This window comes from Zalophus californianus, chromosome X (genome assembly GCF_009762305.2).
Source record: "Zalophus californianus isolate mZalCal1 chromosome X, mZalCal1.pri.v2, whole genome shotgun sequence".
In the NCBI taxonomy this organism is placed as follows: Eukaryota; Metazoa; Chordata; class Mammalia; order Carnivora; family Otariidae; genus Zalophus; species Zalophus californianus.
The window spans coordinates 72035673-72058266 of record NC_045612.1 but is presented as its reverse complement, the minus strand read 5'-3'; the positions used below and the strand labels follow the sequence as shown (position 1 = coordinate 72058266).

At 52.2% G+C, this 22594-nt stretch overlaps 2 protein-coding genes across 3 annotated transcripts in view; both read left to right on the top strand.

Moving 5' to 3' along the window:
* The window catches only part of KIF4A (kinesin family member 4A), a 112977-nt gene extending 104257 nt beyond the window's left edge, over positions 1–8720 (top strand). For both annotated transcript variants that reach the window (XM_027608432.1, XM_027608431.1), the window contains exons 29-31: positions 5828–5944; positions 7512–7634; positions 7914–8720. In XM_027608432.1, the coding sequence (XP_027464233.1) occupies positions 5828–5944; positions 7512–7634; positions 7914–8117 (444 nt within the window). In that variant the 3' untranslated portion in view covers positions 8118–8720. The remainder of the gene's footprint in view (positions 1–5827; positions 5945–7511; positions 7635–7913) is intronic.
* A 1828-nt stretch (positions 8721–10548) lies between these two features.
* On the top strand, positions 10549–20892 carry GDPD2 (glycerophosphodiester phosphodiesterase domain containing 2). The gene is made up of 16 exons (XM_027608433.2): positions 10549–10711; positions 12403–12516; positions 12768–12871; positions 13166–13259; positions 13437–13496; positions 13767–13865; positions 14021–14114; positions 14255–14400; positions 14510–14592; positions 14699–14849; positions 17220–17441; positions 17656–17804; positions 19474–19621; positions 19784–19866; positions 20113–20141; positions 20238–20892. The coding sequence occupies exons 2-16, from the start codon at positions 12412–12414 to the stop codon at positions 20288–20290; spliced, it is 1620 nt and encodes a 539-aa protein (XP_027464234.2). The 5' UTR covers positions 10549–10711; positions 12403–12411; the 3' UTR covers positions 20291–20892.
* The last annotated feature ends 1702 nt before the right edge of the window (positions 20893–22594 follow it).

Here is a 22594-nt window from a genome sequence, read left to right as displayed (position 1 = left end):
AGGAGTGGCCCATTATATACTTTCAAGTTGGGAGGGGGTTAGGGATAGCATAAGTCTCTAAGGAATTTTGGAAGCCAGGTTTCCGGGACCTTGAGGGGGCTAGCTATTGTTGGGAAAAGATCATTTATTACATCTAATAAAACCTCAGTCATGAGACCCTTCAGATGTATCTCGGTGGGCCGTATACTTGGGAGATGATTGCTAACCTGTATCTTGAGGAGTTTAGAGAAAAAGGAAATTTCTAAATTCCTTTATATGTTAAAGTAGACTTACAGGATCGGGGCAGGGGGTGCTCAGGCTAGGATGGCCTTTTGCCCTTAGCAGAGTGTCAGCATCGAGACAGTTGAGTCCCTAGAGGAAGGTTACTCTGCCTGTTTCAAGGACTTGTCAGTGGACTGTAGGTAGTAAGGAAATTTAATAATTTTTCTTCTGCCTTTGTTTCCCACATCATCCCCCTCTAACAGTTTTGACCCTTAAATCTTTAAAGTTGTTGAGGGTGAAGGTCTCATCTTCTGTAACTTCTTCCTGCTGAATAGGGGCGTAGAGATGCCCCTACCTATGGGCCAACATTGATCAGTTGGGGCGTATATAGATAGAGGAGTTATGAAAGGCAGAGGCAGCTGAATCCAAGGGAGACTGCATGTGTGGCTCTTCCCGAGTCATGGTCTGATGTTCTTCATGTTAAAATTTTTACCAGATCTTATTCTCAGACACAGTGTAACACTGAAATCAGTGCCAGAAGAATTACAGACTCTAAAGCAATAGTTCGCAGCTCTGGCTGCATATTAGAATCCCCAAGAGAGCTTTTCAACATAGGGAGCTTGGGACCCCACCCCCAGATATTCTGATTTAATTGGTCTGAGGTGGGATCTGGCCTTTTTGAAAAGCTCTCCAGGGATTTCTTATGTGTAGCCAGGGTTGAAAACCACTGGCTTAAAGGAACCCCAGAGATCTTTCAGCTCTACTTTCCACTCTATATTAAAGAATCCCTCTATTATAGTGGTTGTCAGCTGTGGTGTTGGGCCATGCTGGTGGGCTGCCAGCTGTTGTGACAACACACACACACACACACACACACACCCCGTGTACCACATCCATATATATTTGAGGTCATGCCCAGGGCAAGGTCATGTTCCCTCTCTTACATTCTGATCTGGGTCCTGGGTGTGAAAGAGAACAGGATGAAGTTAAAGCTAGTGAAATGGCATTCATGTGATGAATACATCTGTCATGTGTGTCATGACTGTTCCATAGTACCACTACCAGGTGTTTAGCCTCTGCCTGCTTGAAAACTTCTAGTACTGGGAAGCTCACAGTCTCATAGGGCAGCCCATTGTAGTCCACTAACTGTTAGGAGGTTGTTCCTTGTTGAGCCAAAATGTACTATGCTATAAATCATCCCAATGGGGGGTGACTGTGTAGAAGTCTTAATTGTTGTTCCTTATGGCAGCCCTTCAGATACCACTCTCATTCTATTATCCCTTTAGATAAAATAGAGTCACATCAACAGGATAATAGAGTGTTTTGGAAGCATTTAGATGAATTTATGAATGTCAGAGGACCATACCCAGGCTGTTGCAGTCAATGGATCAATGTCATCTTGGTAAGGTGTCTCTAGGACATGTCACAGAACTCTGTCTTTTGTTCTGTATTCAAAGAAGCAAGATTTTTTTATTATAATGTCCAGTATTGGCAAGGGTGACTAATGTGGGCATTCCTGTCTATTGCTATTAGGTATGCAAATTGGGGTACTTCTGGAAGGCAACTTGAAAATATGTATCAAAAATCTGGGGCACCTGGCTGTTTCAGTCGGTAGAGCATGTAACTCTTGATCTCAGGGTTATAAATTCAAGCCCCACGTTGGGTGTAGAGATTACTTAAAAATAAAAATCTTTTGGGGCGCCTGGGTGGCTCAGTCATTAAGCATCTGCCTTCCGCTTGGGTCATGGTCCCAGGGTCCTGGGATCGAGCCCCACATCGGGCTCCCTGCTCAGCGGGAAGCCTGCTTCTCCCTCTCCCACTCCCCCTGCTCTTGTTCCCTCTCTCACTGTCTCTCTCTGTCAAATAAATAAAAATCTAAAAATAAAATAAAAAATAAAAATCTTTTTTAAAAAAAGTATGTATCAAAAATCTTAAAGGGCGCCTGGGTGGCTCAGTTGGTTAAACAACTGCCTTCAGCTCAGGTCATAATCCCAGAGTCCCAGGATCAAGTCCCGCATCAGGCTTCTTGCTCAGCAGGGAGTCTGCTTCTCCTTCTGACACTACCCCCTCTTGTGTTCTCTCTCTCTCTCTCAATTAAATAAAAAAATAAATAAAAATTTAAAAAAAAATCTTAAAAATGTTCCTGTCCTTTGGCTCAGTAAGTTTACACATAGGAATTTATACTGAGGAAATAGTCACTGGTACGTAAAAAGATGTATTCATTCAACAAAACTTTTGTGAGCACCTAGCTATATATCAAGCACTGTTTCTAGGTGCTGAGGATACAACAAACAAGACAGGTAAGATCCTTGGCCTTATGAAACTAAACACATTCTTACAGAGAGAGCACAATGACCAGAAAAACAAATAAGATTATTTTTTTTTTAAGATCTTATTTATTTGACAGAGAGTAAGAGAGCACAAGCAGGGGGAGCAGCAGAGGGAGGGGGAAAAGCAGGCTCCCAGCTGGGCAGGGAGCCTAACACGGGGCTTGATCCCAGGACCCTGGGATCATGACCTGAGCTGAAGGCAGATGCCTAACCAACTGAGCCACCCAGGTGCCCCCAAATAAAGTAATTTTTAGATGATGATAAGAGATAAACAGAAAATATAGTGAAGTCATTGAGAATTCTGGGGTAGGAAAAGAGTTCTTTAAAAGAGTGCTTGGGAGAGGCCTCTCCAAGGAGGAGGTACTTAAGCAAAAAGATCTCAGCAAAGTAAAGGAGCAAGTCAGGGAAAGAACCAGAGGGAAAACATTTCAGGAAAAGGGAACAGCAAATGCAAAGACCCCTCAGGCAAGAATGGGTTTGGTTTATCAAGGAACATCTGGAAAGGCCAAGGTAGCTGGAGAGTGTTGAAAAGTGGGAGAGAGTAGTCAAGGTCAGGCCAAAGGAGTAGTTAGGGGCCAGATCATGGAGAGCCTTGTCGATAGCGGGAAGATTTAGACTGTGTTTATGTAGCAGGAATCTATGGTAATATGATTGGTAATAGGAAGCAATTTCTTTGAAAACAATCTTAATGTCTAACATTAGGGGGCTGGTTAAATAAATGGACATTTCTACATGAAGAAACTACAGCTATTAAATATTTAAAATCATGGTTTTGATTTTCAGATTTTTAAAGTGATATATATTAATCTCAAAATCAGGAAAAAAGATATTATAATGGTTTCTTTTACCTTTACAACTAACAGAATGATGATGGTTGTTCTATGAGAGAGACTTAAGGGCTTGTATTTAACTGTAAACTCAGTATGGATTCACGAAGATAGGACAAAGGAAAAAAAGCTACTGTGATTTTTAGGCCTCATGAACAAGACCGTTGGGTCTCCAACACAAGGGAGTTGTGTTGTGTCAGTCTACCTCACAATGGCCACACCAAAATTAGAAAGTTATGTTCATTTCTGGATGTCACAATTAAGGATGAACTTGGACAAACTGGTGTATGACCAAGGTGGTGAGGATTCTTGGAAACCATGTCATGTGGTGGATCGTTAAGGAAGCTATGTATATTTAGCTTTGAGAAGATCTGGACAGAGGGGGACTGGGTAGTGGAAATTATGTTGAGGGTTTGAACAAGAATGCTGTGCAAGTGTGGTTAAACTGATTCCTTATCATCCAGATGGCAGAACTGGGTCCTGTGGTCAGAAGTTATATAGAAACTATCCTCATCTCAGGATAAATAGAGCTTCAGATAATTAGACCAGGGACATTAGAGAGGGGCTTCATACATCAAATCAGGCTCCAGACGATCACCAAGGTCTCTTCTGGCTCTAATCCATCATTCTGTGAGCTCTGCCACCTATGTTTGTTCCAAGCCAAACTATCCCCCCTTCTTCCACCATTTCTCTTATAACATTGCTTCCTATAACACTGGTCACCTGCCTTTTGTTTTGTTTTGTTTAATGTCCTCTTTATTAAACACATACACACACTAAACTCCCGAATGTGTGCACGGGGAAACATACCTACTGATTAAGTGGGTTTAATACATGGAAAGCACTTATAACAGTGCTATATAATAAGATACCACTTATATAAAGTTTCAAAACATGTAAGATCATTCCTTCTATTTTTTAACGGAAACTCATATGTGGTTAAAAAAAAAAAAAAGACCTGCATGGGACTAATAAACACCTAATTCAAGAGACTTTGTCCTGGGGAGAGAGGGAGGTGAATGGGATCAGGAAAGGGTAGGTAGGAGGCTTCAGTTATATCTGTATTTTAGTTATTAAGGGAAGAGTGAGAACATGAGTGGATTTTGTCATTGTTGTCTGTGCTTTTATATACCCGAAAAAAATTATGATGCCCTAATTATGGCACGTTCTATCAAATGGGGTCTGACTGACCCAGAGTCTAGTGAAGCAGTTGCTCCCCATGATTTCCAAACAAGGGCGTTGTGTTGTGTCCGTCTACCTCCCAATGGCCATACCAATATTAGGAAGTGATGCTCATTTCTGGATGTCGCAATCAAGGATGAACTTGGACAATTTCTGCCTGACTGATCGATCTGCTTGTTGACAGCCATCTCACAGTGTTGACTCATGGAGCTTGCTGACACCCCACATCCTTAGGCTCTTTTTGCACCAAGTACTTTTAAGCCAGCTCGCCCCCCCCATATTATATTTATATGGCTGATGTGGGGAGAACCCAGATGCCAGACTTCTGTTCATCCTTGTTAGAACTTCTCCTTCGACTTGCAGCCCAAAATTCCAGCCTGTCAAAATATTTTTGAATTGTGATTCTGTTATCTTACTTATTAATCATCCTTCCAGTTTTGTGCCATTGTTAACAGCCAATAAACATGCCTACCCTGTAGAATGGTTATGAGAATCAAATGAGATTTGGTATTAATATATATGAAAGGACTCTGGAAATTATAAAGTACTATACAAATGTAAATGATTTTATTTCATATCCTCAGTGATTTATTAAAATGTCAAATAAACTGCTGAGGACGTAGCCCAGGCTGACACTGAACAAAGTGCAGAAATGTGAGTTGGGTGAAAGTACCCCTGGGTAGAGCTAAAGATATCGAGCAAGTATACTCAGCCCTTATACACACCTATAACCCTACTACCGTCGCTTTGACCATAAATCATCGTGAGGGCACCTGAGGGTTGGCTCAGTGGTTAAGTGTCTGCCTTTGGCTCAGGTCATCATCCCGGAGTCCCAGGATGGAGCCCCGCATCAGGCTTCCTGCTCAGCAGGGGGGTCTGCCTCTCCCTCTGCCTCCGCTCCTCCCTCTGCTCTTCCCCTGCTCATGCTCTCTTTCTCGCTCACTCTCAAATAAATAAATAAAATCTTCAAAAAAAATCATCATGAGAGGCTTTGCCAGTTACCCTGCATTATTCTGGTATCCATCCAATCTGTCTTTCAAGTATACAATCCAAACAAGAAAATGGATTTGTCTAGCATGACGTGTGGTTAGGCAACCTCTTGTGGTTCTGCGGATCACTGTTTCCCTAAAGAAGAGGGGACCGAGGAGAAAGAAGCTTGGCCAATTTTCCGTTTCCATTTTCCGCTTTCCATGTCTTCTAAAAAGGCTTGCAAATGAAGGGGAGGCACTTTACGTTGGTCTTCTAAGCCTTTCAGTGACGTGTGTTTCTCCAAACCTGGTTTTGCAGTGTTCCTGCAAGGGCTGGTGTGGGAATAAGCAGTGCGGGTGCAGGAGACAGAAGTCGGACTGTGGCGTGGACTGCAGCTGTGACCCCACAAAGTGCAGGAACCGCCAGCAAGACAAGGTAGGACCAGCTCTGTTGGCCCTCGCCATCCCTTCAGGCCTCCCCCCCGGTTCCCGCCACCCTAAAGCCTGGCGTCTCCTGCACAGCTCCCCCGACCCTTCTCGTGCCCTCTGCAACCAGAGCCATTTCACTTCTCGCTCCTTCTTGCTCTCTGCTAGCCTTGTCGACGTAGCCCCTTCAGAAGCCCACAGCCCTTCGCGGGAGACTTCCAGATATGCAGCTCCCCATGCCCAGCCTTGGCTGTGAAGTTTGGGTACAGTTTCTGAGGCCAGAACAAAGAACAGGGAAGCAGGCAACTACAGGCACATAGACATGCAGGACCAAACTAGTCCAGAGGCTTAGCTGGAACTCTTAAGGGCCACGTGGCAGCTTCCAGGAAGGAACTTAATCCTTCTGACATCTTGAGACAGTTGCTTAGACCCTCTCCATGGGAACCAACTACCCCGTGGCTCTAGGAAAAGACCCACAGGAGCTTGGTCTTTCAAATAGTCACCGTTGTGGGCCAAGTTAATTGTAGCTGCCCTCCTTATATTGCTCCCGGGAAGAGCAAACTCAGGGAAACAGACTGCCTTACACCTCCCTGTGCCCATGGCATAAGCTTGTTCCTCTAGCTCTCTCTGTGATCTACAACAACTCTAGCAGGCTTAGTATAATGATCCTCCACTGTGCGTTTCTTGAACATCTGCACATGGGCAGTTCTGCCCTGGGTCTTCTATTAAAATGACTTCCGAGGCAGGTAGTCATTAGAGGACTAACGTGGCAAGTTGGGGGTCAGGCTGAGAATCGTAGAAGTAGCAGGGACCCTAAGGATTCTCTGTCCCCATGGTTCTTCCAGTTTAGGTTCCGGAGTCCTTCGGTGGCTCCGTGGACGTGCTTCTTGAACAGACGACCATGGCCTGGCTCAGTTCGACCCCGTGTCGATCAGAGCAACTTGCTCTCTACTTGTTTTTTCTATACCGGGCTTCCTCTGAGGATGTCAGTTGTCAAACCACTTATCTAGGCCCATGCCCCCATTATACGGGGAAGGAAAGTGAGACCCAGAGATAGGCTTAAGTGACTCACCGAATATTACCCAGCTGGGCATGACAGCCAAGATTAGACCTCGGGCTTCCTGACTCTCAGTCCGCTTCTGTTGCCATGACAACAGGCTATAATTCTAATCCAAGTTCTACCACAGTCGCCCTGTTACCTAAGTAACTTTTCACTCTTGGCCTTGAGTTCCCTTCTCCGAAAGGAAGACTGATACAGACGACACCCTGTAGACATGCTAAAAAGGATAGTGCAGATTACAGAGGACGAAAGACGAATCAAAGAAATGACCACGGCTCGGCCTTGTTTTAAACGCTGCTTTGTGATGTCCCCTCAGCTGCTCCCCTACCCGGTCCTTTGCCTTTGGAGGCTGCCTTCAAGCATTGCAACGGCAAGAAACCGCAAGCAGAGTCTCCCTGAGACTTGCGTCGACTGACCGATGAGGGCCTCAGAGCTGGTACCTCACTGGTGAAAGGGGAGCAGGCTGATTTTTGTAACCTCCGTAGCTGAACTTCTCATATGCCTGTCTGATTCTCAGGATGGCCTGGGCACTGTTGAACGGACCCAGGATTCCGAAGGCTCTTTCAAACTGGAGGATCCCACAGAAGTTACCCCAGGATTGAGCTTCTTTAACCCTGTCTGTGCCACTCCCAACAGCAAGGTAGGTGGGCTAAAGACTGGCATTTCTGACTGTCTTAACATTCATCTCTGCATTAGCTGTGACAGAGTGCGGTGGGAGGAAAGGGGGTAGAGGTATAATCAGCTTGCTGGGAGGTGGGAATCAGGCATAGGCCAGAGTCTTTTTTTTTTTTTTTTTTCAAGAGACCAATCTTGGGGGATACCTCATACTACAACGTGCTGAGCATTTGTAGCGGCAAAGGCTGGGCAGAACCTCTGCCCCGACCCAAGATCGCTTCATACCTGTCTCTGCCCTTCCTAGCTCCTGAAAGAAATGTGTGATGTGGAGCAGGTGCTGTTAAAGAAGACAAACCCAGCTGCCTCCTCCCTTGGCCTCGCAGAATTGAAACATGGAGCAACAGAATCCCAAGAAAATAAAGCTCCAGGGAAGAAAAAGAAACGAGCTCTGGCCAGCAATACCAGTTTCTTCTCTGGCTGCTCCCCTATTGAAGAAGAAGCCCACTGAAGTTGGACTTATCATCTCTGCCCCTGTCTGGCTTGGGAGATGCTTTCAGGTTGCAGCCAGAAGGAGTTTCTTTAATGACTCCTCTGGATTTCAGGGTTCTTGCTGTTGGAAAAAAACAAAGGGGGGACAGCATGTTACCACAAGGGAGGAAATCTTTGTTGGATGTTAGCCCTTACTCTCCAGCCCCCTAGCCCCAGACTACTGCTCTCTCTTCTCCAGAAAGGTGCTAAGCCACCTGCTGAAGAAAGAACCAACTGACCTTCTTGATGACTCATCAGGAGCCAAACCTCAGTACAATCTAGCTCTTTCCTAGTTGTGAGCAGGTAAGGCTGCCTGCCCCCCCACCTCCCCGATGGGGGTGAGCCTGAGGCTGTCTTTCCTCTAGGTTGTCTCAGCTTAATGGCAGAGCCTGGCCAAGGTTGGAGGCCTGGCACTAATCCTTCATTCCCCATCAGGAATGGAGGTGATATTGGGATATTTCCTGCCCTGACCATCTCTGGATTTTAAGCGTTTTAAACAGTGCCCTCAATTGTCTTCCATGTTGCTGAGGTAAATGAAATCTTTTAAAATGTTAATATTAAGTAAATAAATAAATCTTAGTCTAGCTACTGTTTGGAAAGGCCCTCTGTGCCAGAAGCAGAAATATGCCTGTGTTCCTCAGCCCCTGGGAAGGCTCTCAAGGAGAATCAGTGCAAGCACCCAACCCAGGGCTGGCTTACACCGAAGCTTCTTGTGTGACTCCGGGGTGGCATTGGTAGCTGTTCTGAATACCCTGCAGCCCGATTTCTTGGCTTAGCCCCGGTGGGACCACACTGCTGCCCAGTCCCAGGACAGCACAGTCCTGGCTGCCTGCTGTCTCCTTTGAAAGGGGGGGGGTGTTGTTTACTCCTTACTATGCATCAGGGTTCCCCAGCTCTGCTTAAAGCTAAAAAATGAGGCCAGCCCCAGCCTGCCAAACAGACTGCTGACTGGCCTCGCAGCCTTTTGAGGAGCTTGGGAGCCCTGGGCTAACTCTCCCTGCATTCTGAATCCCAGTCCCCTCCCCCCACCCCCCAGAAAGCTCCCAGAGCTCCCCCAGCACCGGGCCCACAAAATCCAGGACTCCTCTAGAATCCACCAGACCCCAAGAGAAGGAAACTGATGGACAACCTGTCTAAAATGAAGCCTGCAGGAGGACTAGGTGGCCGGCAGCCCTCCCTGGCCTCCCGCCAGCAAGCAGCCCTGCTTCTCTTTGCATTTTAATGACAAGGGAGCAAGGGAGCCTCTTGCCATTGCCAACTAGAGCCCCTGGATACAATGGGAAGGCAGAGGGAGGGGGGCCAGCTCTTGGCAGAAGAGAGCCAGTCTTCCTTCTCACTGTTCCAAATCCAGTACGTGTCGGGGGAGGGGTAAACGAGTTTATTCCCAAAGAAGATGTTTTTTCCCACCAACACTGTGGAAGCCTCCCAGGCTTTGAGCCATTGCATCAGCCAAAGGGTAGAGAGGGGAGGTCAGTCAAGCCAGCAGCACCCCCCCCAACCCTCATCCCACCCAGAGAGAGCCCTATGCTAGCCAGCCTTCTCCTGTGGATGGTATGTATAGTAACAGCATCTTTTGCACGTGTTCGTCTTCCAAAAGCTTGTGACCCTAACACTCCACTCTTCAGATGATTCCTGGAAAGAGACTCTAGATACCTTGGGGACAAGACCGCAGGAATGACACACTGTCTCGCTACATCCTGAATGACCATCTCCTGTCTGGGGTGATGGGGGGAAGGGGAAGGCTGCTAGTGTCACCCGAGATTCACAAAGCCCATGGGGACCCCGGGTCCAGAAACAGGGCGATCTGCTGCCCAGAGTTCAGGAAGTAGCTTGCAACCCTGTATAGAGTTTTCGATGCACTTTATAGAAGTGGAAGTAGGCTCCCAGGAGGGAAAGGAGGCTGATGAATCAAGGCCATCCTCCCAGGGAGCTTCAGGGAAATGCTAGACTCCCTCTCTCTCTCCCTCTCTCTCAATCTCTCTCTCTCTCTCTCTCTCTCTCTCTCTCTCTCTCTCTCTCTCTCTCTCTCTCACACACACACACACACACACACACACACACACACACACACACACACACCCCTTCTTCCCAGGGGGTTGGCTGGGCCCCTTCTCCTCACTGCCAAGTTGCAGAGTTGTGTGGTCACCTCCCCCCAGCTTCCCGCCCGCCAGTGCCCTCGGCCCTCGCCTCCCTGAGCCCGGGGACAAAGCCCCGGCAGTGACTGAGAGGGGAACAGGAGGAGGGACAAGAGGGATGGGGAGGGCCGCACAAAGGAAAAGGAATTCCTCACGCCAAGCCCCCTGACCGGCAGCAAGTAAAGAAGCAGATCTGCTCTCCCTCCCCCTTCCCACCCCCACCCCCCCAGGGCTGGGCACTGGCCATAGAACAGGCTCAAGCCCTTCGGACATAAGCCACGCAGCCTCCTGTAGGTGGCAACAGTGCCACCTGTTTGACCGGTGGGGGCTGAGCCAAGGACTAGAAGAGGGAGGAGGCAGACAAACTCGGGAGAGGAGCTGGGAAGCAGTGCAGTGCAGAGCAGAGCGCAGAGCTGAGCGGAGCTGCCGCTGAGACAAGGTGTGAAGGCTGGGGAAGGCTGGGGCTGACAGGCGGGAACGGGGAAGGGTGTGGAGACTGGCTCCAACCGGGCCCGGGGATGGAGCAGCACCCCTGCTCAGCTCCCCTGATGGGGGTTTTCAGATGGCTCAGATCCTGACCCCAGCCTACAGACAGCTCCTGGAGGGAGGTGGGACTCTGGAAGGCCGTGTCTGGGATACAGGGGCAGGACCTGCAGGTAGGCAGGAAGTGTGGATGGAGCCCAGGGCCCGCTACTAGGAGCCAGTCCCGGGATGGGAAGAAGCAGGGGCCTCCCTTTAGGATGTTTTTTTGTTTTGTTTTGTTTTCTCCCTGGGAGGGATCTCAGAGAGAGGAGAGTTTTCCTTCCCCCAGCTACAGCCCCCTCACCCCTCAACTCCCTACCCTAATCTTCCTTTCCCAAGGCCCCGGTGGGGTAAGGAGGGCAGTTTCAGGGGCAGCCACACCCTCCCCTCCAAGACTCCACAGCCTTAGGGAGCCCAGATGACAAGGGCTCGTGTCCCTCAGACCACACACACTTTGGGTGTATCCAGGGGCTCCTCTACACACTCAAAGTCTTTTAGAAACCCATTAGCACCGACAGCCGCTAGTGCGCACGCACATACAAAGGCTGACACAAATCGCACACGCTCTCAGGTAGAAGGACACACACCCAGCCTAGTTCGGGGATCCGTAAGCCTGCTAGGTCTCAGTGTCACCCGAAAGCCCAAGGTCTAACACTCCCCGGCCCCAACACAACCACACCTCCCACCACACATGCACGCACGCACGCACGCACGCACACACACACACACACACACACACACACATATACACACACCTTTGACCAGTATTTGTTGTACTTTCACCCAAGTGAGCTCAGAGGGTGGGGCCCCTAAAAGGGAGAAGGTGGAGACTGGGTTCCTGGCTGGGGTGGGGGGGGTGACTGGGCAGGAAGGGACACGACTGGGGTGAAAGGGCTTGGATTTTCCAGGTGTGTGCGGGCAGGAGAAAGGCCCCTTCGGAAGCCTGGGAGGTGACCCAGGAGCCTGTTTCCCTCCAGTCTTCCTCTTACTGACAGTGCCCCCTGCCCCTTGGGAGGTGGAGACTGAGAATCTTTTAGTCAGGGCTTTGTGGTGTGTGCAATCTCTGTATCCATAGCAACTGGCCAACTAGCTGGGCCTTCCTTAGCCCCAGGTCAGAACTAGAACCTCTGCTTCAGGTTACTCTTGGTTCCTCGGGTGGAAGGCTCCCCACCATGGGGCTGCCTGAAGCTTGGCCAGATCTGCCTCAACTTGCCGAACTGAATTTGCCCCACCCTGGGCAATTTCTCCCAGGTCCCCACCCTTGGGCGAGCGCACCATCCCCAGAGCTGGATGGATGCTGTTAAATGGGGAGGAGTTGGGGAGGGTGGGTATGCATCCTGCCTGCAAAGAGGCTGGATCTCCTGGGTGTCCCACTGACTTTCCAGGTATCTGGGTTCAAGGGAAAGAAAGACCCCAGAGATTATGCCCCCGCCCCGGCTCACATCCTTGTCCAATCTGGCACTTCGGGCAGCCCCATGACCTCCCTCCCGTTGCTGAGCAGCGGCCCAGGCCTCTGCTCCTCCCCCGAAGCTCCTGAGATGCCCTGGGAGGGAGGCTGGGATCCGCCGTCTGCCAGGGTGCCTGGTGGCTGAGTGTCCCTTCTCCCAGGCCCTCACCATGGCCGAGTCCCCCGGCTGCTGCTCCGTCTGGGCCCGCTGCCTCCACTGCCTGTATAGCTGCCACTGGAGGAAATGCCCCAAAGAGAGGATGCAAACCAGCAAGGTGGAGTGGGGATGGGGGGGGACTGGACATCCAAGGCAGAGGCCGCCTGGAGGGGATAAGGAGGCCACGTGTGCTCAGAGGCAGCTGGGGGGAAGGGGCTTTCTCTCCCCAGGAAGAAAATCTGTCCCTGCCTGCCAGGCAGAGCAGAGCAGCCCAACGCCTGGCAGGAAGCCCCACTGAGCTGCCATCCGTTGGGGACTCGGAGCTGGAAGTGGGGATCGGCTGTGAGCTTCTCTCCTGCCCCTTTGCAGTGCGACTGTATCTGGTTTGGCCTGCTCTTCCTCACCTTTCTCCTCTCCCTGGGCTGGCTGTACATCGGGCTCATCCTTCTCAATGACCTGCACAACTTCAATGAGTGTGTCATGGACCCCCTCCTTCCTCAGCATCCATGTTAATCTCTGCCCCGCCTTGGGACCCCTGGGGGCTCAGTCATCCCCAGCCCTGCCCAGCTGTCCTGCTACCCAACCTCCTTAGAAAATTCCTCCACGGAGTGCCCCCCCCGCCCCCAGTCCTTGGGACCCCTGGCCCCATGAAGTGCTTCCCCTCACTCCCTTCTGGTCACCCTTCTGGACCCACCCACCCCACCTCCCCTCAGGCCACTATTCACACCCCTGCCCCCACTCAGACATTTTCCTCTCCCTTCCCACAGATTCCTGTTCCACCACTGGGGACACTGGATGGACTGGTCCCTGGCATTTCTGCTGGTCATCTCTCTACTTGTCACATATGCATCCCTGCTATTGGTGGGTCAGGGAGCGGCCCGCCTAACCACCACCCCCCCACCCCGTTAATTCCTCCCTTCCTGCTCAGCATCGCCCCCTGGCCACTGAGGGGAGGGCAGGAGGGAGGTATCAGCCTGGGAAGCGCATCTCAGTGACCCCGCTGGGCACCTCATTACTCCCACCGCCCTCTGCCTCCAGCTCCTGGCCCTGCTCCTGCGGCTCTGTGGTCAGCCTCTGCATCTGCACAGTGTCCACAAGGTACAGTGGGGATGGGAGTGAGCGGGCAGAGGGGGGCCCCTGGGCCAGGTCTTTGCCGAGCACCCCAGTATCCTACGTGTGGACTCAAGCTCAGGACATAAAGCCCAGTGAATACGTGTTGAGTGAGAGAAGGAACGGGGATGAGTCAGGGGGAAAGAAATGGTCCTGTTTTCAGAGAGTGGGGCAGGGGCGGTGGGGGGGGGGCACAGCCCGGGGAGCCACGAGCCCGGGTTGACCAAGAAGGCCCCATCCGTCCCTGGTCCCCCCCAGATGCTGCTGCTGCTCATTATGCTTCTTGTGGCCGCTGGCCTTGTGGGACTGGACATCCAATGGCAGCAGGAATGGCGTAGCTTACGTCTGTCACTGCAGGTGAGTGACTAATCTCCGGGGACCTAGGTGGGAGCCTTGGCCTGCGTCCAACCCCCTGGTCCCCAGGGCTGCAAGTAGCTCCGGACTCAGGTCCTAGGAGGCGGAGGGGAGGGGCGTGAGGGAGAAGAACCCTCCTCACTGGCTCTTGTCCCCAGGCCACAGCCCCATTCCTGCATATCGGAGCAGTTGCTGGTATCACCCTCCTGGCCTGGCCTGTGGCTGCTACCTTCTACCGTGTCCGTCGAAGAGGTGCCACCTCCACTCCCCGATGCACCCCCACTGGCCACCGCCACTTCTGTTTTACTGCACCTGTACTCGGCTCTCTGCGCACCCCCTCCCCAGAGCTCACCCACTGCCCTTTCTCCATAGCCTCTCCCCGTGCCCCACAGGTCCCAAGACTCTGCTCCTGTTCCTATTTTTTGGAGTTTCCCTGGCCGTCTACCTGGCCCCACTATGCATCTCCTCACCCTGTATCATGGAGCCCAGAGACTTACCCCCCAAGCCTGGTCTGGTGGGACACCGAGGGGCCCCCATGGTGAGTGTTGGGTGGGATGGGTCTGCTCCTCCAGGCTGCAATGATCGGGCCTGTGGGTTCCCAGGCTCCCACCCTTCTCTGCTACCTCCCTGTCAATTCCCTTGCCCAGCTGGCCCCCGAGAACACCCTGATGTCCCTGCGGAAGACCGCCGAATGTGGAGCTGCTGTGTTTGAGACCGACGTGATGGTCAGGTGAGAGAAGCTGGGGGAGGGGGGGCAGAGGGAGGCAGCAGGGGAGCTCAGGAAGTGATGAGCAGTCCCAGAGCTCAGCCCTCTGACCCCCACCTTGTGCCCTCAGCTCTGACGGGATCCCCTTCCTCATGCATGATGAGCACCTAAGCCGCACCACGGATGTGGCCTCTGTGTTCCCAGCCAGAACCTCCTCCCACAGCAGCGACTTCTCCTGCGCTGAACTGAAGAAGCTCAATGCCGGGACCTGGTTCCTAGAGGTGAAGACAGCCTCACAGAAGAGGCAACCACCTGTAGGGGCACTTGCGCAGGGGGTGGGGGGGGGTGGGGGAAGTTCATTCATTGATAAGTATTTTCTGAGCCCTGTGATAAGCAATAGGTATCCAATCTCTGCCCGCAAGTCACTCCCTCCAAGGACAGGACAGAGCTGAGCCAACAGGCTCTCAGGATAGGAAAACTAGAGCAATCACAAGAGCTTTACGAAATAGAGAGGAGAGAGGGCCGCCTGGGTGGCTCAGATGGTTAAGCGTCCGCCTTGGGCTCAGATCATGATCCCGGGGGGGGGGGGGGGGGGTGTCCTGGGATGGAGCCCTGTGTCAGCCCTGACACAGGGCTCCCTGCTCAGCGGGGAGTCTGCTTCTCCCTCTCCCTCTGCCCCTCCCCTCTGCTCGTGCTCTCCCCATCTCTTTCTCAAATGAATAAATAAAATCTTCAAATAAGTAAATAAGTAAGTAGGTAGGTAAGTAAACAGAGAGGAGAGAGAGCAAAGCCGCTATTTGGCAAAGCCGCTGTTTGGCAAAGCCACTGTTTGGCACGGTGGGCGTGGGAGAGGATCAAGAACAGTTTCACAAGAGAGAAGGCCTGAGCAGCACATGAAATGACAATGGTTTTTAAGATGGGCAAAGCAGGGACTGACAACTCTAGTCAGAGGGAAGAGCATATGCAAAGCACAGAGGTATGAAGAAGTGTTTCCAGGAGACAAAAAGTGGCTCAGTGCAACTGGAAGATAAAATTCGTGGGAGTAGTAAGAGGTGAGACTGGCAAGGGGAGCAGGGGCTTGGTCTCGAAGGGCTCTGAATGCCGGCCCCAGTTCAGGCTTCAGTCCTGTAGGTGACAAAAAGTATTCATTAAGGGTACTTTATTTTCTCAGTTCCTCTTTTCCTGATTATAAAAAGAACACACGTTCCTCATAAAAAATTAAACATTAGAGAAATAACCTAAACGTTTGAAAAGTCTCCCATAATCCAACTCCGCTGAGATATTCATTGCTAACAGTTGGGTATGTATTCCATATGTCCATATATATACATACATACATGTACACACACGTATGTACACACACGTACTTTTCATTTTGCACAAATAGGATCACTTCATGTATTCCTTTGCACCTTGATTGGTTTTTCTTTTTTATTTTTTAAAGATTTTATTGATTTGTCAGAGAGAGAGAGAGAGAGCACAAGCAGGAGGAGCGGGAGAGGAAGAAGCAGGCTCCCCACTGATCAGGGGGTCCGATATGGGACTTGATCCCAGGACCCTGGGATCATGACCTGAGCCGAACGAAGGCAGACACTTAACTGACTGAGCCACCCAGGCGTCCCTTGATTGGTTTTTCACTGAACTCTATGTATGATGACGTATCAGAGGGATTAAGACCAGGGGATGTCTGGGTTTGACTCCTGGCTTCACCACCTACTAGCTGTGTGAGCCTGAGCAACATTCCGTAGTCTCTCTGGGCTTCATTTTCCTCATCTGTAAAATAGGCATCATAACAGGACCTACCCTGTAGGATTATTGGGACAATTAAATAATACACTTCTAACATCACCTGGCACATAGTCAATACTTAATAGGTATTAGATAGCTTGCTTTGTCCATGTCGGTGATTAGGAGGTAAGGGTGTTTGTTGATTACAAGGGGAGGAGAGGAGAGTGGCAGAGGTTTGGAAGAGCCACTAGGAATGGAAGAAGGAGCAAAACAAGAACAAGGAAAAGGATGGTTAAGTGGGGCGCCTGGCTAGCTCCATCATCAGAGCATGCAACTCTCAAGATCATGAGTTCAAGCCCCACGTTGGGCGTAGAGCTTACTTTAAAAAAAAAAAAAAAAGGATGATGAAGTGGCACTGAAGGTGAAAAAGGACTATAGTGACAGTCCACACAATGTGCTCTGCTCCCCAATTTTAGGGCTGGAGGAGGCAGACAATTATAGAGTTGAATCAGAGTTCCGGATTTGGGAGGGGGGGCAGGCAGGGCAGGAACGGAGGTGAGGATGCTATGGAAAAGTAATTCAAGCCGTGGACGGACCAAGGGGAGGGGGACGTAGGTGTGGCAGAAAGGGGCTGACGGACCAGGAGGAAACCAAGGGGCCAAGACCCCAGAGGTCTCTGTGAGGCCAAAGAGAAAAGGTAGCAGGAGAGAGGAAGTTAGGAAACTGGGAGGGGAGGAGGTTGGGAGTCACAGAGTAAGGTGTTAGGCGGTCTGGAAAGGGCCACAGTTAGAAGAAAGAAAGACCGTGGCTCAGAGGTGCACAGAAGCTGGGCACCAAGTGGGGGAAATGAGTGAAAATAGGAAGGATGGGACAATGGCCTAAAGGCTCCTTCCGGTCTTGAAATAATCTTCCTGTTCTTATAGAGGCAACCCTTCTGGGGGGCCAAGCGGCTGTCAGGCCCTGATCGGAAGGAGGCTGAGAACCAGTCAGTACCAACGCTGGAAGAGCTGCTAAAGGAAGCCGCAGTCCTTAACCTTTCCATCATGTTTGACTTGCGCCGCCCCCCACGAAATCACACATACCATGACACATTTGTGAACCAGACCTTGGAGACCGTGCTGAGCGCAAGGGTGCCCCAAGCCATGGTGATATTGCCAGGACCCCAAGTGCTCCCTCTTGCCCCTCTCCCCAGCCCCTGCCTTCCCGAGGCCATGGTGATCATTTTGAGGCGGCCCCCTGCCCCAGGGCCCTACCCCAACTCATATACCCACTTCTGTGGTCGGACCTCTCTGCCCCTGCCCCCGCCCCTGGAATCCCCAAGCTCTCCCCAGCTTCACGGCTGTCTTCTCCGAACCACAGGTCCTTTGGCTACCAGATGAAGATCGGGCCAATGTCCAACAACGGGCACCCAGGATGCGCCAGATATATGGACAGCAGGGAAGCAACAGAACTGAAAGACCCCAGTTTCTCAACCTCCCCTACCAAGATCTGCCGCTGTTGGATATCAAGTGAGTGTCTGGGGAAAGGAGCCAAGGGGATCCCGGAGAAGCTTCATGGCAGGGTAGAGCCACCTCAGGGAAGGCAAAAGCCGTTCATTTATTCACACATACAACAAATATTTATCAATATATTTAACACTCACTCCGTGTCAGGCACTCTCTGTTGCAGGCTTTGGGCACACATACAAAGAGACAGATAACAAACCGAACGAATTACATGCGTATTGGGGAGTGATAAGTGATATGAAGATAATAAAACGGGGGGGAGATGAAGTAGAGCAATTAGGCTTGGGAGTGAGGGCTCGAGAGGGGCCACATTAGGAAAAGTCATTAAAGAGGAGGTGCTATCTGGGCTGAGACCTGACTGGTCACGGTCACAAGGAGCTAATGAATGATGAGAAGAGCTGCAAGAGGAGCAGGGACAGCAGCCAAAGCAAGGGGAAGGTGAGGCTGGGGAGGTGGGCAGGAGCCAAACTGGGTAGGACCTTGTAGGCCACAAGAACAGTTTTAGCTTTCCTTCTTCACCACCGAGGTAAGTAAGAGCAAGAGAGGAGGGGTCCAGGGGAGAGAGGCAAGAGAGTCCCAGATGTGAGCTGGGCTCCGGAAGCTGACCCAGCCAGTAAACAGGATGGACGGCAAAGCATGCCGTTGCCAAGGTCTCTTATAAGGTCCCTGCGGTCAGGCAGGAAAAACAACAACCAAAAAAACAAACAAACAAACAAAACAAAACAAAAACAAAAACGTGGCCTGACTGATAGCCCAGTAATCGCAAATATTTCAAGGACCTTTCCCCGAGCCGTCACGACACGACATTGGCTTTGGCCCTCCCTTTAGTCTCGTCCTAGTCAACCTCAACCGCTGATCGTGTTTCCAAAAGACATGAATTGGTAATGAATACACTGGTGATGAAATCGAGGGCCCGAAAGGCCTACGCGTGCTAAGATGATGGACCAAATGTACCGAGAGGAAACACAAGGATAGAAGTAAAGACCTCTATCTGCAGTCCAAAGGAAGCTCAGTTGCACAAAGCCGAGAGAGGAGATACTGGCATTCAGCAGGAACACGTGTGAGAGAGACCAGGGCTCTGACTGAATAGTGTGCATAATGAGTCATCCGTGGCTTGTGACATTGCCAAAACGAACCCGACCCTGGGCTGCCTGCATGCAGGCATCATGCCCAGAAGCCAGGAGGAGTTTTGCTGTACTCAAAGCTGGGCCAAGCCCACCTGGGATATCATGTTCAGAGGCAAGCCCCCACACTTCGAAAGGAACACCGAGAAACTGAAGCCAGATCAGCTTGGGCGAGGTTTGGATGGCGAAGGGAAGGAGAAGCCAGGTCCCCGGCCCCTGGTTGAGGGAGCTGGGGCTGTCGGGCCTGGGGAGGAGGTGACTCGGAGACGTGCTCACCTGCTCCGCAGACCTCCGAAGGGCTGTCATGGGACAAAGAAGAGAGACACAGTTGTGCGGCCCCAGATGGCAAAGCTAGGATGCGGAGGTGGGATGCACCAGGAGGCAAAGTTCAGCCATGCAAAGAGAATCACTGATGGTCAGGGGCTGCTGTGTAAAGATCGACCTGATAGTTCCTTGGCAGCAACGCTGTAGGGTCAAGCGTGGACAGGGGCTGCCTCCTGTGCCTCGTGCCCCGTGATCCTGGATATTCCTGTTTCCCACCTCCACAGGGCACTGCACCAGGATAATGTCTCGGTGAACCTATTTGTGGTGAACAAGCCTTGGCTCTTTTCCCTGCTCTGGTGCGCAGGGGTGGATTCGGTCACCACCAATGATTGCCAGTTGCTGCAGCAGATGCGTTACCCCGTCTGGATCATCGTAAGGGCTCTGGGACTGTCACCCCACCCCTTCCTCCCCTGTCCCTGCTCCTCCTTATCCCTGGCCCTCTCTTCCTTACATATTCCACCCCCCACCCCCGCCGCCCCGTATACTACCTTTGGGGCTCTGGCCACCGACAGGTGCCTTTTCCTCTTCCCGTAGCCCCCTCAAACCTACCTAATGATGTGGATCATCACCAACTGTGTCTCTACCCTGTTGCTTCTGTGGACCTTCCTCCTCCAAGGGTGAGCTCTTCACACCTCAGCTTTCCGGGTCTGCATTCTCCCCCAGGGTCCCAGTGACGCGGCTGATTCAGACCCACCTATGCTGCCTGGAGCGTGGTGTCGGGTCTGTTTGGTGCCTTTGAGATTCTGAGACCCTTCCTTCCACCCCAAATTGGCTTGGGGGAAAGGCAGTTTGGGGGAACCGGGAATCAAAGGGTCATGCCCGAGGCCGGCTGAACTCATAATGGGAAGCTTTTCTCCCTTTAGGAGATGTAAGAAGGAGAGAGAGAAAACTGGTAAGAACCTTCTCCCTCACCTCATCTCTCTCTTCCTCTAGTCTGCCCTTTGGTCACTCCCTATGTGTCCTCCCCTCTCCCCACCCCCTGCTCTAGGCTTAGAAACAGCAGTGCTGCTGACCAGGATCAACAATTTCATAATGGAGTGAATGCCCAACCCTGGATCCCCACCAACCAGAATCTTGAGGCCTGTCTGGATTGACTAACCACAAGGAAGGGAGAGTGGCTGAGTGGGGATGGGGTGGGGTAAACTTTGCCAACGGAAGGTTTTGAACTATGAGGGCATGCGGCAAGCTTCCACGGAGTCTGGCTCCCCCTTAGGGTTTTGACCTGAGGTCGTTGGGAAGACAGGGAGTCACGGGAAGTTTCTCCTGAAATGAAACTAGAACAGAGAAAGTGGGAAGGAGGTTGCCACGATAATGTTTCAGATCTGCGTGCACGTGTTCTTGTGTAGAAGGCATAGGGTGTGTCAGGGATGGACCAGCTTGGACCAGTGACTGGAGGAGATGACAGAACGGCCTTTCCTAGAGAACTAAGATGATGGAAACACCAATCCCACTCCATTCACTGTCTCTCCTGACCCCTGCAATCTAACTGCTTTCCTGCCTAGATGCTGGGGGCTGAAGAGCCCATGTAGCCATTTAATTCTGTGCCCATAGGTGGCTTTTTGCTGTTCACAGCCTTTTCTTCAAGACAGGTTGGCTCCTCCTATGTTGTTAATCTTGTTACTCAATAAATTTAACTCCCATTTGGTCGTGGTCTGATCTTCTCAGCGCGGGGGCTTGGTGGGGGATGCACCTTCCATCCCGGTCTAATGTGACATGACACTGAGGGGTAATCACGGGCGAGAATCTTGGGCTGGAGGCGGGAGGACCACCTGGGACAACGAAGGGCTGCAAGAGGGGAAGCAGGAGAGCAGCCCCCGCGGGGGACACTCTGGGTGGCCGAGGCACGCTGCGCAGAGTTGCGTTGTAGCTCCACCTTGTGGTCACCTTCCGCAAGAAGAAGGCCGCGTCAGTTGTCACCGTGACGTCTGAATGCCACCTGTTTTCCGTGCCGGTTGGGGACCTGTGTCCTTGACTCTAGACCCTGAGGGTATAATCCGATTTCCACAAGTTTTCGCCTCTCTGACCTGCTGCGCGCAGGGTCCGGTTCCCAGGCCCTCCTTCCCCTCGAGGAACAAGTTCCCCAGTGTGTGTGCTGCTCGGGAGGTCCTGGCTAAATCAGTTAAGGAGACCAGTGAGGAGCTGACCTAGGATGAGGAGTCCGGTAGCAGGGGTGAGGGAGGGGCCAAGGCAAAACCAGGGACCGCAGCGGACTCTGTGGCTGCCTCTTCAGTCCCCCACCGCACCAACATTCACCCCGGTTCGTGTCTCCACACGAAGGGAAATCGAATTAAGACGCTGGCGAGGTCTGGAGGTTCGGTTCTCATTTCCTCTCCTCTCGCCAGACTGGGACCCGGCGGGGGGGTTGGACGGGGGGGGCGGGGGCCGCACCAGCCCCTCGGGACACGACCCTGCTCGTTTGCAAGGCAGCCCCCGGGAACTACAATTCCCAAGAGACCCCTGACCGCTTCCGGTCTCGGGATTGACGGAAGTGAGTTTGAATTTATATTCCCGCCCCCTCCTCCTCCCGGGCCCCGCCCCTTCCCTTCTCACCGCCCCGCCCCCGCCATGCATACACACGCACATACGTACACGGGCCGCGGTCCAAGCCAACATACCTGGCCTGCAGCTGGCGCGGTCGGGGGGGAGGGGGCCGCGCGCCGGCGCGCGATGGGCGGGGAGGAGGTAGGCGCGTCGGGAGCCCACGCTGCGACCGCTCTCTGGTCCCAGTCTCCCGGGGCAGGTTTCCTCCACACAGTACCCTTTGAAGCTGCATTTCCTTAGTTTTCCCGGTTCCCGATCCGCCCCTCAATCTGACCGACTGCCGGCCTCGGCTCCGGGGCGGCCAGCCTGTCAGGTACTGCCAGGCTCTCGCCTCTCAGCGCGCACCCCTACTTTTCTGTCCCCTCCCCGGCGTCTAGCCTCGCAGCCCACCAGGCTCTTCCCTCCCTCTTCCGACCCAGTCCTGACAATCCCCCGCGGCCTCAACTTCTCCGCTCCCAGGCTCTCAGCTGCAGTCGTGTCACCTGGGAGTCCAGACTCCGGGCCAGAATGCCAGGACCTAGTCCCAGACCCTAAAGCCCCTGGCCCCTGAGTCCCCGGCCCTGAGCCTGCCACCGCCTATCCTTACCGTCTTCCCGGGAGGACTGGACAGCTACGGCACACTTAACTTCTAGGAGGCCCTGGACTGGAGACTGGGACCGACCAAAACGTGAGGGTGGAGGGCCTCAGGGAGCTGCTCGTTGGGGTTGGGGTGCAGTTGCTCTCCGTTATTTTTAGCTGCTGACTCACAGCTCCTGGCATCCGGGTTTGGGGCTAGCAGGCTGGGCTAGGGGGCTATTAATAGAG